The sequence below is a fragment of the Pseudomyrmex gracilis genome, unplaced genomic scaffold (assembly GCF_002006095.1).
Source record: "Pseudomyrmex gracilis isolate BER0280 unplaced genomic scaffold, ASM200609v1 scaffold_14, whole genome shotgun sequence".
NCBI classification, from domain to species: Eukaryota; Metazoa; Arthropoda; class Insecta; order Hymenoptera; family Formicidae; genus Pseudomyrmex; species Pseudomyrmex gracilis.
In genome coordinates this window covers 996,241-1,010,643 of record NW_018020598.1, presented here as the reverse complement: position 1 = coordinate 1,010,643, position 14,403 = coordinate 996,241, and the positions used below count along the sequence as shown (strand labels likewise).

At 42.1% G+C, this 14,403-nt stretch overlaps 1 protein-coding gene across 2 annotated transcripts in view; it reads left to right on the top strand.

Moving 5' to 3' along the window:
• LOC109863908 (protein slit) overlaps positions 1–14,403 on the top strand; it is a 317,334-nt gene that overhangs the window by 16,750 nt on the left and 286,181 nt on the right. Inside the window, exon 2 of one of the 2 annotated variants that reach the window (XM_020444580.1) lies at positions 2,453–4,196. In XM_020444580.1, the coding sequence (XP_020300169.1) occupies positions 3,895–4,196 (302 nt within the window). In that variant the 5' untranslated portion in view covers positions 2,453–3,894. Of the gene's footprint in view, positions 1–2,452; positions 4,197–14,403 lie in introns of those variants that run through there. The other variant, XM_020444579.1, reaches the window with a different exon arrangement.

The window sequence follows — 14,403 nt, the reverse complement described above, 5'->3', positions numbered from 1 at the left end:
AAGGGAACTTTCTTATGTACATTATACATATATATATATATATGATTACTTTGAGATTCAACAATCATTTTCAAGTATCTAGTACGTACGTACATGCATTCTGTACTTTCTCGTAATATTTTTGTTTTAGTTGATCAAAAAAACATACACAATTACAGCATTGCAAATACGATTCGCAAAAAATTGTATTACAAATTTAAAGAAATATAAGTTTTATGTTTAAATAAAATTGCATACGTATCGAGTTTAATAATCGCTCTCAAAAAAACAAATAACGGCGCACACAAAACCTGTTTAAAAAAATAATATTGTATGTACTTTCCCTTGGATTATTATGTTTGTTCGTTTCTCTGAATTTCTTTAGAGAGAATGCAGCATATGCTTCGTGCCTTATTTTCTCATTTTATACTGCGACGTATCCTGAAAGCAGACGTTCCAGAGGGTTCGCGACAGCCCCCAAACTTTTGTCAATATTGATCCCCCTCTCTCTTTGCACGCAGGGAACGTACGCGCGTTCTCGGCTAGTGTAAGTCTTCACTTTTTTTTTTTTTCAAAAGCGCTTTAATGCGCTTTGCAAACAGACGGCAGTTTAAAATCTACACTTCAGACGTATTACTTTCGATGTGTGTCCCATATGACTAATCACGTTTCAAATCGCGTTACAGGCGAATCACAAGCGCTCAATTTACGAGTAGAAAATTCTGGGAACAGCGTACGTGTTGTTTAAACTCGCCGACATGAGCGTGCCTAATTACACGTCGGCGTTTATACAGAAAGCAAAACATATCAAATTGGTTCGCGTTCTTTTTTTTCTTTGTATTTACAACACGTAGCAGCTGTGAGCGTAATATCATTATCGATCGATCGATCGAGAATATACGCGAATAAATTAAGTTTACATTGATTGGGTTACAACGGAAATTGATTTTCCGCCCTCTCTCGTTCGCAGTTACCTTCAGTTATTTCGGTACTTTTGAGAGACTTGCACGTATGACGAGACGCAAGAAAAAGATGTCAATCTACCTGGGCTTCCATTTATCGACGCGCTACTTTGCTTCAATTAATGTGCGCTAACAACGTTAATTAATGCGACACAGCCGCGACGGGCACGGGAGAACCAACGAGAGGAGGACGTGCCAAGAGAAGGACAAGAAATTTTCCTCTCCTCTTCGGTGTCTGTCTATCCATCAAGAGCGGCTGCATCGCGCCTGTGTCGCATTCAAACCGAGTTGGCGCCACCCCTGCCACCTTAACTTCGAACATCAGAGGCTTCTGGGACGATATTATCTGTAGGAAAGTGCTCGAGAATATTATACATGCGTAGTGTACACACCCTATCGGGGCCAGGCTACTTTAACCGTACTCGACATTGATGACAGAGAGGAGAGAGAAACGGGACGGAGAGAATAGTTGGAGGCATCCGCTTCGTAGACGGGTAGCGACTACTGCTAATCGAATTATCGATCCTTGTCCGCGTTCTCGAAGCGAATATTAGATTTTCCGCGAATTTTAATGTACGCGACACGAAGAGAGACGCTAGATTTCTTTTTCTCTTTGCGAGATATAATGTTCGCGTGATGCAAGAGCAGGACGTGAAACGAAATAAAAACGTTATAATTTTAAAAGCTCCGATAGCTGCGATACACGTGTATTTATCGGGGCGTTTCTCTTTCGTACGACGGAAACTTCGACAACCGCCGTTTTATATTCGGGTGTCCACGAATAGAGACGAATCGTAAGATCGTATTGGGGAGGTTGGCACTTACATATATATGCGCGCCATGGAAAACGTGTACATGAGACATCACGTAAGCGTGTTCGGAGCACGTTTCTTCGCGCAGAAACCGCGTGTGCGGTTCGGGTGGCAGGAAGAACGGAAGGAAGGCAGGGAGAGGAGGACGAGAGATTGGGGAAGGAAAGCAAGAACCTCAGGAAATGTCAGAGAAAAATTCCAATATGCCTCGAAATTCTGGCGGCCGTGTATGGAATGCATCTGAGCCCCTTGATTGTGCTTCGGTAGCATATTTTTCTCGTACTTCCGATATTGCACCGGCGAGTTTCCTCGCTTTATAACTGCGAACGCCGTTGAATCTCCGCTTGCTCCGGTTCGTTCGCCATGTGCGCCCGCAAAGGACACTCTCTTTTTCTGTTCGTATCTATATATATACATATATATATATATATGTATATATATGCATCGAGACTAGATTTCGCTATTCTCTTTTTATTTACTGCAATTTAATGCAAGACACTTTTCTCTTGCATTGTAATCTTATATTGTGTTTGCAACGAATTTTTTCTACGCGAAATCTAACGATATCTCTCAACCGATAATTGTTTACTTAAGTTATAAGTTGAAAAATTGAAAAAGATTAATAATATAATATTTTTACTAACATCATAAACAGTTTTAATTTTTTTTTTAAATATGCCTTGATATCGTTTGTTTCAGGTGATGCCTCTCTCCCATACCAACTTCTCAGCCATTTCATCAATATATCCAAAGCGAATCGTCCGATACTAATGTAATGCCTATGTAACAAACTTGAGAGATCTCCCCTTCTGGCAACACGCTGATTATCATTTATCCACAAATCGACAATCCACTAACGCACTTGTCCCGCTCTGTGCATAACTCCGCGGGGCATTTGTCACTCAACCGGTCGTTGGTGAAAGCTCACCGAACTGAAATCGATCTGGCGCGTAATACCACCAGCACTATCCGAGACAGTAAATGGTTGTCGACATACCGCGGGATACCTGTAGAAAATCGATTTGCGTCGCGAGTTACGTACCCGTCTGGGTACGGTAAATCCTCGGCTGAAGACCAGCATCAAGATAAAGTCAGTGGGAGCTCTGCCTCAGGATGCGCGGGAACGGGTGGTGCCGTTAGTGGTGGATAACAACTCGTTAGAGGGACCGGTGAGCGGGGAGGAAGGGGGCCACGAAAACGGCCCCCAAAAGGGCCCGCTGGATGGTCTAGCCTGCGAGCAGCCATCGACGAGGTATAACCGGCAGGAAGACGAGAGCGCTCGATCGACCGAGACGCACGACTCTGTTACTGTCTCTGCTCCGGATCTGGCGGGAGTGGATACCGGGCTGGGATCCATCGATGAACGTATTGAGCTCGATGAAAGAATCGAAAGCGACATCAAGCAGCCGCAAAGCATCATAACGTCGACGAACAACGACAACAACGACGACGACGACGACGGCGACGACGACGACAACGACGACGACAACGACGACGACGACGACGACGACGTTCCGATCTCGGTACATTGCAAACGTCACTCGGGAGAACTCAACGGCGCAGCCTTGGAGCTACAATCAGCCGGCGGCAATTCCGACGCGCGCGCGAAGAGTTCGAAGAAGACGTTGGACGACGAAGACAACGATCGCGGCAACGACGACGAAGTACCGGCGAGGAGAACCTGCGCGGCGCATCGGCACAGAGCGTCCTGTCACGTAGCGAGGATCCACGCGGAGCCGCCCTGCCGAAGAGGCGCAAATCGAAGCCGGCTCTGCCGTGTACATGATCGTCGGCGGGATTATTCGAGAGGGAAGTCCACAGAGAGACCGGAACACCGGCATCTGAGACTACGCGATCCGGAAAACGCTATCGTGCGGCTGGAACAGGATCCTATACTTCGTCCGGTGCGCATCCTCGGTTGTCCGACTACAGAGGGACAGGAAATATCTTCGTTCTTAGAGCCAGCCGGGCCTCCCAGTTACGTCTACACGAGCGTGGGTCAATTCCCCGGCGGTGAACGGCATTGCTTCGCTCTACACAGGCCGGACAATATTTTACCCAAGAATCGCGCCAGCAATTTCGCCAGATATCTCGACGGTCCGAATCGTGCCGTGAAGGACATCAATCGCAAGCTTTTGGCGATGGCGCGCGCCATGACACCCGCCTGGTCGCTGCGCCTTCTTGGCGTCAGCTGCGGTTCCGTAGTCTGTGCCTGGGGACTTCTCTTGATATTGTCCATACTAGGTGGCAGCGCCTCGCACAATTCAGGCAATTATAATATTGATGGTATGGGAAGTCGTATGGGGGATACGATTTCGGAAGATCTGAACAGCATTAGGTGTCCCTGGGCGTGCACTTGCGGCGGACAGGAGGTCGACTGCTCGCATCGCGGACTCACGCAGATTCCTGGCGACCTGACGAATCTACTCATCGCGGAAAAACTGTAAGTACCCGTATAAATATTGACGACTTTATCAAAAATCAATTCAGAACACGAAAAATGAAAAAAAAAAAACTACAACGTGAATTACGATGTAGGATCTTTGCGCGATCCTGCTAAAATAATCGTCAAAAATGAAAACTCGCGCGTGTCGCAGTCACGTAATTGACGCTTTTCAAACGTTCGGTAGCGTTTTTTCGATACAAGACGAGCCGTTGTGAGCGGCAACAAATATTTTCGTTTTACCGATAAATCAACGCGAAAAATCTGTATCTAGATTCATGTTTTATTCGCGCGCGCGCGCGCGCGAGAGAGAAAAAAAAATATTCGGTCTAGAAATATCGTTAGTCAAACAATCGACGCGGTGAATGAAAATTCGCTCGTTTCGCGTAGATATATCTCGCAACTTTTGCTTCATACTTCCGACATATTTCTTTGAAAAACAAGTCATGGTCTGCTGTTGTTTTTTTTTTTTTTTTGCACGATGCATAATGAATTCCGATTGCTGCTATAACCGTTCGATTTTCGATACACTTCTGGCGTATCTTTTTAATACGTATTTAAGCGCGAGCTACGTTCAACGTGCGTCGAAAGATTCAGATGTCTGTATCGTTTCCGTTTCGAATGTCATTGCGCGTCCGTGCATTTGCATATTTTCGAATCGGGAATCGCGTTACTGCGAGATAACGATCGTTTAACAACCGCACGTTCTTTCGCTGCCAATGGGATAGAAGATAATGCAATAAAAACGGCGACAGCGCAATAATATACAGCCAGCAATAGAAGGAAAGGACAAAGACCGTCGTTCCTGCGAATTCTCGATGATACTGCAATATTTGTGATTTTTATCAATAATATATCTGATTTGAATATTGCAGTGGATATCCGACTTTACATATCGCGCGCAATAATGTTTATCGTTTCGAAAATCTGATATCTCGATTTTCGGACGCGCGATGTTGTTAAAGGTCACAGAATGGACGCGCGCGCGTTTGTTTCCACTTTGAACAGTCCACGCGATCAAAATAAAAGCACCGATTTGCAATTGAATCTTTATCGATAAAATATTTCACACAATTTTTGCTCAATTTCTAAATCATTACGTTTCGATAAACTTGTGCCGATACCAAGCCGCTGAGTGTTGGCTTTTGATTAGCACATGATTAATAAGTCGGTAAGCAAAACAGAGATATCGGGAATAATTGAATTCTCGAAATACGCGTAGCTCATTATATACGCGCGATTGCACGAAGGATCTGTTCACGAAAATTCCATTGATTCGAAACACGAAGTGTTACCGTGCACTGGTACGACGACGTTTTTCTACACGGGGGGATTACGGGTGCCTAATGATTAACGCAGGCCACGAAATTCATTATGTCTTGTAAGCACGAACGGCTCGTATCTCAAAGAATATGCGCGCGCGTGTTTCGCCTTTAAATTGAATTTATACTTTCAAATCGAGAGTCGCCTAGACGGGGCGTATTCGCGTTAAAGCTTGTAGCACATGTGAATGTGATATTTATATGTTAAATATTAGCGTATTTTTTAGTACAACCCGAACGGCACTCATATGTATACATACATATATTGCACATATGTACATATACATATGTATATGTATATACGTGTGCATACTGCCATGCCGTATGAGCACACATGCGTGTTTCGAAATCTGGTAAAATCACCGAATCGATACCGATGCAATTTGCGTGAAATATTTAACGCGGACGCATCATTATAGAGTGCCGTTTTGTATATATTTCTTTTACAAAATAAACATATGCTCTATGATAAATATAATATAATAAATACGTTATATGTGCATACATATAATAAAATATCATATTTTTTTAAACGCTTTTGTTAAACTTTTATACACTTTAAAATAAAAGTTAAAATAATTGTGTTATCAAAAACAATTCAATTTGTTCGAGAAAGAGGTGTTGACAGTATTTTTAAATTTTTGAAATATATCTTTTATCTCTCGTATCAAGTTTTATTATCGTGTAAGTCGAACCAATTAGATAAGATGTAACAAACCGATGTTAAAATCATCCGCTTCTCTCCTGTAAAGGACACCTTTCATCTCGGGCCAATAGATGAACCAGTTTGATTACTATCTAACTGAGAATCGCTGTTTATACCTGTTCACCCGCAGCGAACCGATCGTGGAATAATTATTTACCCAAGCAACTAGATTTCCCTCTTCATGGCCAACCCTATCTAAATCCGTAGCCTGCGGATGGCTAAACGCTCTCGTGTTATACATGAGTGTACATTGATTGGTGTCACTACCAGCCGTATCTAGCCATCAGTAGTTCGGATGAATCTCCGGAGACTGTTCTAAGTTGCGATATATATATATATATATATATATATATATATATATATATATATACACGCAATCTATATCACTTCTATACGCGCGAGATCTTGACGTGTATCGATGTATCGATGTACGCGCAAACACAATCAATATTACTCATATCGAATTAAATTATCTCGAGTCAAGTTCGCAACCATCTCTCAGTCTGCTTTGACAGAAGTTTCTCTAACAGTTTACACGACATGAGTTTACTACGACGAGTGAATGAATGAATATATAATGTCAACTCCCCCAACTTATTATTCAATTAGTTTCAACTATACGGATCTTTCTTTTGTGATGTTTGCGACGTCCGTAATTTTTTTTTTTTTTTTTTTCAAATAACGAATACGTGAGAAGCGCAACATAGGTATTATTTTTCTTCGCGCGCAAAACGATCGTTCCCATTGAAATTCCCGAACAAATAAGGGGCCGGAACGCTCGACAGCGCGTATCTATACTTCCGACAGGCGTTTTGCTTCCACCGAGCGGAGTGGTGGTACGCGCGGTTATAATAGTCGTATGTCTACACGATATCGCCCGCACTTATGATTTTTCGATTAAGCTACGTAAACAGAGTACACGGTAAGCTAAACATCTGCTGGCACGGGCCGAGTGTTTAGGCAAGACTCGATATGATGTTCCACCAACTAACATTCAACGTCCGCAAAGCGACGCGTCCTACATTTGGTTACGCGCTTGTACGAACGAAGCGCCTCGCAGCTACGGCATCGTAGAAGCGGTAAATATTAGAGGGTCGACATGTGATAGCTGTTTTGTTGATCCACCTCTCCGTTCTCGATATTTACATTTTTCCCATCGTTTCGAAGTCAGATTTTTATCAGCCGTCTTCATCGTACGCTCGCCGAACGAGCCACACATTTTTTTCCGGCGAGTGGTGCTTCATTGTTTGCACGATTGTGGAGAATATTTTTGACGAGCACCTTTCAATTATCCATTACAATTTTTTTTTTTTTTTATAGTGAAACTCGTCGTTTCGACGAATAGCTTGCGTTTTTTTTTGTTTTTCATTGTTTTTTCAAAACGTTTCAAAACCTCGCAACAATTAATGTTTTGTTACATCGCGCTGGTTGTACATGATGTTCGTTATTTGGAGGATACACTGTGTATACACACAGTCAAAAGAACTTGTAATGTAGCAAAGCAATATCGAAAAAATTAATTTGCTAGAACTGCATGTAAATTTTACAAATGTGTATATCAAATTTAAACTTAATAAAAATATTTGTACATCGAGACCTTCAAGATGCGAAGGAAATTTCAGTTTTTTCCGGTATTTCTGAAGTGGTATCAAAATCGATAAAAGTGCAACGCTACACTTAGTTCAATTTGTAGCCGAACGTAAAAGAAATAAAGAAAATTCGCGAAACGCAAGTGGCACTTTGACTTAATTACAAAATTCCAAGCGTGTGTATTTTTTATTTTTTATTTTTTTTTTCCGAGTCAGTCGCTATCGCCGGCAGATGTTGAAGTCGGTGAGATCCCGGTGACGATCAATGGTTTTAATTAGAATTTTTTTACGCGCAATCCCGTGTTTCGCAACGTGTGAAATCGGGTAAGATATGTAGATAGCAAGGTTGCCTTCAGATTCCTCGGGTGCAATGCAGTGATTCGCATAGTTGCTCGTGCGGCGTGAAACTGCCGCCCTCGCTTACGCCGCTATGGGAAATGTGTGAGAAAGTGTGATATATATTAAGCCGCGCCGAGAAGCTTTAGGCAAATATATATCTTTATTGTGACGCTCGCTTTAAGAACAATTTTGCCGCACGATACATCGCAGCACCGCGAAGAGAAATCGCATAAAAATCGCTATAAGTTTCTCATAATTTTAAGGTAAAGCAACGAGACATCGTTTACGGAAACGTAAACGCACTTGGCGGTTTCCATCACGTAGATATTTGGGTTACCTCACCGACGTCGTGCATAATACCACTAGGTATACGCCATGGTAGTATATGGTGAGAGCGTGGCAACGAAGGAAGGGGGATGGTAGGGGTTGCGGCGTTTTACTGCCGCAGTATGGGGGTAGGCAACGCGCGGCGCGGGAAAGAAGGGGAGATCACCGCGAATATTTTACGACACCTTCGGGCAAATCCCTCATGTACCTTAATTTAGACTCATACGCGAAAAAGTGGAGTTGGTCGACTCGGGCGCGCATTCTTAGACTCGCGAAATATAAAATGCAATAACGTTTCGCCAAATTCGCCAGCGACGGGCGAACCAACTTTTCACCCCGCGGTGCTGAAAAGTACGCGCCGTACACCGAGATCTCCGGTTGAATATCTATGTAAATGCGAACGCAAAAATCTTCCATTCAAGGTATGAAGTTTTTTTAATTTCGCAGATTTTCGAGACCTTGATACTTTGGTTTGAATGTATATTTCAAACGTTTGTATTTTAGCGTGAAAAAACGTGTATTAAAACTGCTTATAATAGACGAAACAACATCGTTTTCTAATTAAATATAGCATACATTGTCTCGTACGATATCGCCGACCGTTTATTCTTTTCACGACGAATTTTAACTGCTTTTTAAGTTGGTTAAGACTTCCTAAAAGGTCTGAGAAGTCTGAAGGATTTTCAAACCTTTTGGAAACTTTTCTTGAAACTTCCAAACTATCGAGACATTTCAAGACCTTGAAAATTTGAAAAAATGCTTCTTTCATGTGTTTCACATCGCAATCCGTTGTGCGATCGATATTTTGTCAATCGTCTGGCGACAGATAAAATACCGAAGAGATCCGTCCGAGCTAACCCTCCTCTCCCGATCTCTGTCAAAGTCCGTCAACATTATAATTAATCCGATCATTGATAATTAACTTAGTGATAAACGAGATGTCAGCGAAATAATTCGTATGATTATTTATAATGACATACCAACTTGTCGTGTTCTTGCCCGTTGTACGCATCAGCTCGCAACAATTAATCATCACTTCAATAACAATTACGGCCGATTATAGTGTGAATCGAGATATATTACAATTAGTATATTGACGTCTTGCTGGGAGTACAGTATCTATGAAAAGTGTATGTTTTATTGCTATACTTGATCTAGTACATTAATTTGATCAAATTTTTATGGAATGCGAAGGATCGTGTTATATTAGAAATTCTAAAAAAAAAAAAGAAAAGAAAAAGAAATTACACACTCGCACGCACAATATCACGTGCGAACATTATTCTTGGTATTGCATAATATATGAGAGAATCGATAGAGGAAGGAGAAGACGCATTTATATATGCGACTTCTTCTCATATTCCGAGTACCTACGCTCTTTTTCATTATTGTCTGCATTGAACACGTATATAAAGAGGGTGCACTTTCCATCGAAACTCGCGAAACTTCCATTAGACGTTGTGCAGCTTCTATCGGAATTCAGGAAGGGTGTCGATATGTCTGGGCGTAACGATTTTCTACCTGGTTCTGCTCGATCCATTCTGACAGCGGAATTAATGGCTTTCCCGGACGTGAAAGTACGCAGGTCAAACAAAGAATTATTTGGGAAAAGGGTTGCCTGCATTTTTTCACGTTGTCGGATCCTTACACACCTTCGAGTTTTTCCATCAGATATTGTCCCGTTGACTATATTCCCGCGGTGAAAAATTACGGCTATCTATTTTCGAATCAAGTGGAGAGACTGCGGAAGTTACATTTTTATTGCGTTTTATTGCGTTGCGCGGAGTATATAGCGTTACTTCCGATATAATATTTGATACATGTATGTGTACGTATACACACACATTCAATGTGTGTATACACATCGCTAGTACGAATTGAGTTACGATTCTCTTGCGTAATTTCAACATTACACATTTTATTTGTCAAATAATAATTTTTTTTTAAAGTACTTATATATAGTATATATATGTAATGTTTTAATAATTATTATATATGACAAGAGAACTTTTTTATATGTGTTAAATATTTGGAATGTGAGATACTGTTACGGATAAAAACAATGAACGATACGATCTAACGCAAAAATCAACGATTTTTTCCCCAAAAACAAAGGTGCGCGGGTCAAGCAATGAATTAATCGTGAAAGGAGTTGCCGCACTTTTTTTACGTTTCACGGTCTTCTCCTCCATTTCCGACATAATAGCATCCCCCGCTGTGTGTTTTCTAGATGTTGATATTTCTCGGGTATCATTCTAGTATTCGCGGTTGTGGTAAGTTTTGGGGGATGGCTTTCTGAATTAATTATCACATTCAGGTAGATCCAGACGTGTGGCACGTGACCATGCATTGACGCTCGACATTCTCGAATTTGTAGAATATTGTATTCGTCCCGCGTCTATGAGCGCCTGTATGCACGGACACGTTTCCAAAATTCGGCTGCCGCAGCAGCAGACTCTCTCTCACATCTGTCTTCCGTTCTGCGGAATGCTTTACAAGTTCACAGCCTGTGTGTACATAGGCGACTCAAGAAAGCTCGGCAACTATACCCTTGTTGAATTGATATAATACAACGAAAAGCTTTATAAAAGAGAGACAGAAAGAGAGAGAGAGAGAGAAAAGGAAAAGGAGAAAGATTACAATGAAAATCTTATACATAAATCTAGCTTTTGGAAAAATTTAATTCTTATAAATATTTTTCACTTCGCGCCAAGTATATTTATGTCGTTGATAATATTATTATCAATATCGCTCATTTAAGTAATTAATTTGTATATTAAGAGGAGCGAATTTTCTCTCTAATTTAAGATAATGATATTTTTTTACGAGCATCTATAAACGACACAATAAAGAAATATATCTATATAAATAATGAGTTTTATCGTCGCGCCAATTAAATAGGTTTTCTAAGATGAAGTCTCGAGAAACTCGCTAACGAATGTCATCACAGACAGATTATATTCCTAAAATTACCGGTCTATAATAAAGAATTGTTGTGGTCGCGACCGACTTACGCCGCTGATGAAGACTTTCGCCACACAAGTCCGCGCCAGATTGCCGATAAATCAGAATCAAGGCTTAAAACGTCTTATACGGTCGATTTACCCAAACGACGTTGATCTGAGCATAGGGTCCCCGTTGTCAATAGATAAATCTCCGTTTAGACGCCGCCCATTGTCGGCGGATTATGTGCCCATAGAGATTCCGGCTGGGCTTTTCAATGGACTCGAGCCGAGATCGGTAGATTTCGGATTTTCAATCGGAGAACCTGTTGAAGGGTAACGACGGCTCTGAAGAGGACGGTTTTGTGGGGGATTATCGAACGAAGCTAATCAAAATTTATTTCTGTCTTAATGACGAGTTAAATTTTTCTCTCTCTCTTTTCCTTAGAGAAATTAATTTTTATGTGCTCACGCGTCGCGCCTTTGTGCCAGTTATGTTTTTTGAAAACAAAAAGTTCCACGCAGATATTGACAATATCGCATTAGATGTCGTATAAAATGTACAAAGCAGTGAAAATAATTACTGTATAACAAATGAGAGAAACTTAAATAAGAGAAGCTTAATTTAGCGATCAAAACTTATATATTCAGAGAAAAAAAAACACAAATAAATAATAAAGCAGATATTATCGAGTATATAATGATAGGAAACTAAAATTATAGAATAGAAGTTACAAAATCACGGAAATAATAATGCAACTTTTTTTCTAAAGCGTGCGCAATCACAAAGTATGCGTCAAATCCTACGAGAAAAAGCGTGTGTAAATAATCACAATTGATTCTCTCGATATTGAATATTGCTTTTTTTGTGTCTACGGTGAGATTACTGACCTCGGTTACGTGACTACGAGGAGGTCACTGACCTCGGTCACGTGGCTGCAGGGAGGGTCACTGATCTCAGTCACATGGCTGCGGGGAGATCATTGATCTTAGTCAGTGATTACGGTATATATATATAATATTCTCTTTTTTATTCTTTTCTTTGTCACGTGACCAAAATAGTCACGTGTTGTTTTTCCACTCCTCTTTTTATTCTTCGAGTTTGATTTTTATGCGTTATTTCTAATATTTTTCATATGTACATCATGTGTAGTATATGGTTTGTAAGACGTATATACTAGCTGTCATCGCGGTGACAGGTTGTGTTTACTGGCACAACACGTTAAAATAAAAACAATAACAGCGTGCGCGTAGTGCGCGCCTGTGCTGTGGTAGTATATGAAAAAAAAAGAAAAGACACCGTCAGGTTTATTTTATCAGGACATCATATTGTGTAAAGCGCGCAAAAATCTTTTTTTCACGTTATATTCACGCAAGTTTTGCGCGCATTAATATAAGAATTCGACCGTCACAGAGAACAAACCTCTCTCTTCGCACGTGTGCATTCTCGTGTACTTTTGCTCTCTTAATTTTCGTGCCCACTGCTGAACATCCTCAGCGTTCCTCGGCGAACAAATTTTTCGAGGAATGCCTGTAATCTCGGCAATATGACGGCAGACAGTACATGCCGTGTACATAAATATAACAGAAAGGAGCAAGAGAAAGCCGCGACGTAACACAAACCATGGACATGCGTGGCGGACGACACGCCGCGTTTTCACCGCGGAATACGCCCCTGAACTTTTGGATCGTGTCCTACGCCCCGGGAGGGCGAAACTCCGCCGCGCGTTCGCCTCGAGGAACATGAATCACATGGCACATGCAAATGAAAAGGTGTGTGCGCGCGTGGGGGTGGACGCTACCTTCAAAAGGTCGTAAGTGCCGCGGCCGCGGGTGAAAGAGCGCGGACCGGGTGAGTAGGCAACGGGGAGGTAAAGCAGAGAGCGTGTGCTGATATATACGCGATGTGTGTACGCGGCTCGTCGGAAATTCTTTTTCTGCGGGGACGGCCACGCAAGTGCAGCGAAAATGTTGTTGCGGCTGCCTCGGTCGCCGAAATTTATTACAACGTCGTGTTACAAGCCCACTTGTGGGTGGAGGGTGAGAGAAAAACGTAGCTCATACAGACGATATTCTTGCGTTGCTCTTTTGCCCGCGCGTTCCGCTACGTCACGTGACAACGTATTTCGAGAGTAGATACCACCTATCCTATCCTCAGAGCTCTTCATCTGGCTATAAAATTCCATGCGTGATGGAAGAAGCGTACGCGAAAAATCGCGGGAAGAAATACAATGTCGCTTTATAAGACATTTCCATGCATTTGCGTTCACGGTTTTCTCGTTAGGCGAGGGAGAAGATACCGCAGTGTAGGTACCGGTAGAACGCGAGTCGTAACGTCTTCGTTCTTTCCGACGTGTCTTTTTAAACTCCCGCTTTTTCTCCTTCTATTTATATATATATATATATCTCTTTCTCTTCTTATCCCGGCGGTTTCAAGCATTCTTGCCTTTTTAAGTCCAGTAGCATTAACATTTATATTGCGCCGCTTCCCGCTTTCTCTGATCCTGATCCACATTTTTCGGACAATGCCGACCGCCCGCCGGGAGCTCGGCAGCGATTCCACGCTCCGTGACCCTGAGAACCTTTTATTATTCTCGTGGATCGTGCCGAGAGTGTGTCACGACGACGACGACGAGCACACCTGGGGGGATCGTCGTCGAGCAAAATTTTGTCAAGTTGACAATCCGTGTTCTTCTCCCCCCTCCCTCCCAGTCGATATACCGTCGAAATTCGGACGTAATCGCGCCGCGGGGAACGAACGAGATAAAAATGTTCGCGCAACTAGCCCAATTTTTTATCTCCCGCGTCAATTACATTGATCGCGCCTTAATAACGGAACCATCGTACGTGCGCTCCACGGAGGAAACGTTGATTATGGATGCGGTGCTTTCCGCTACGCCAGTTGCATAACAACGACTCGAACAGTAATATTGTTCTCACGGGACGCATCACTACCGGAGTAGCTTATGCATGTTGATTCTT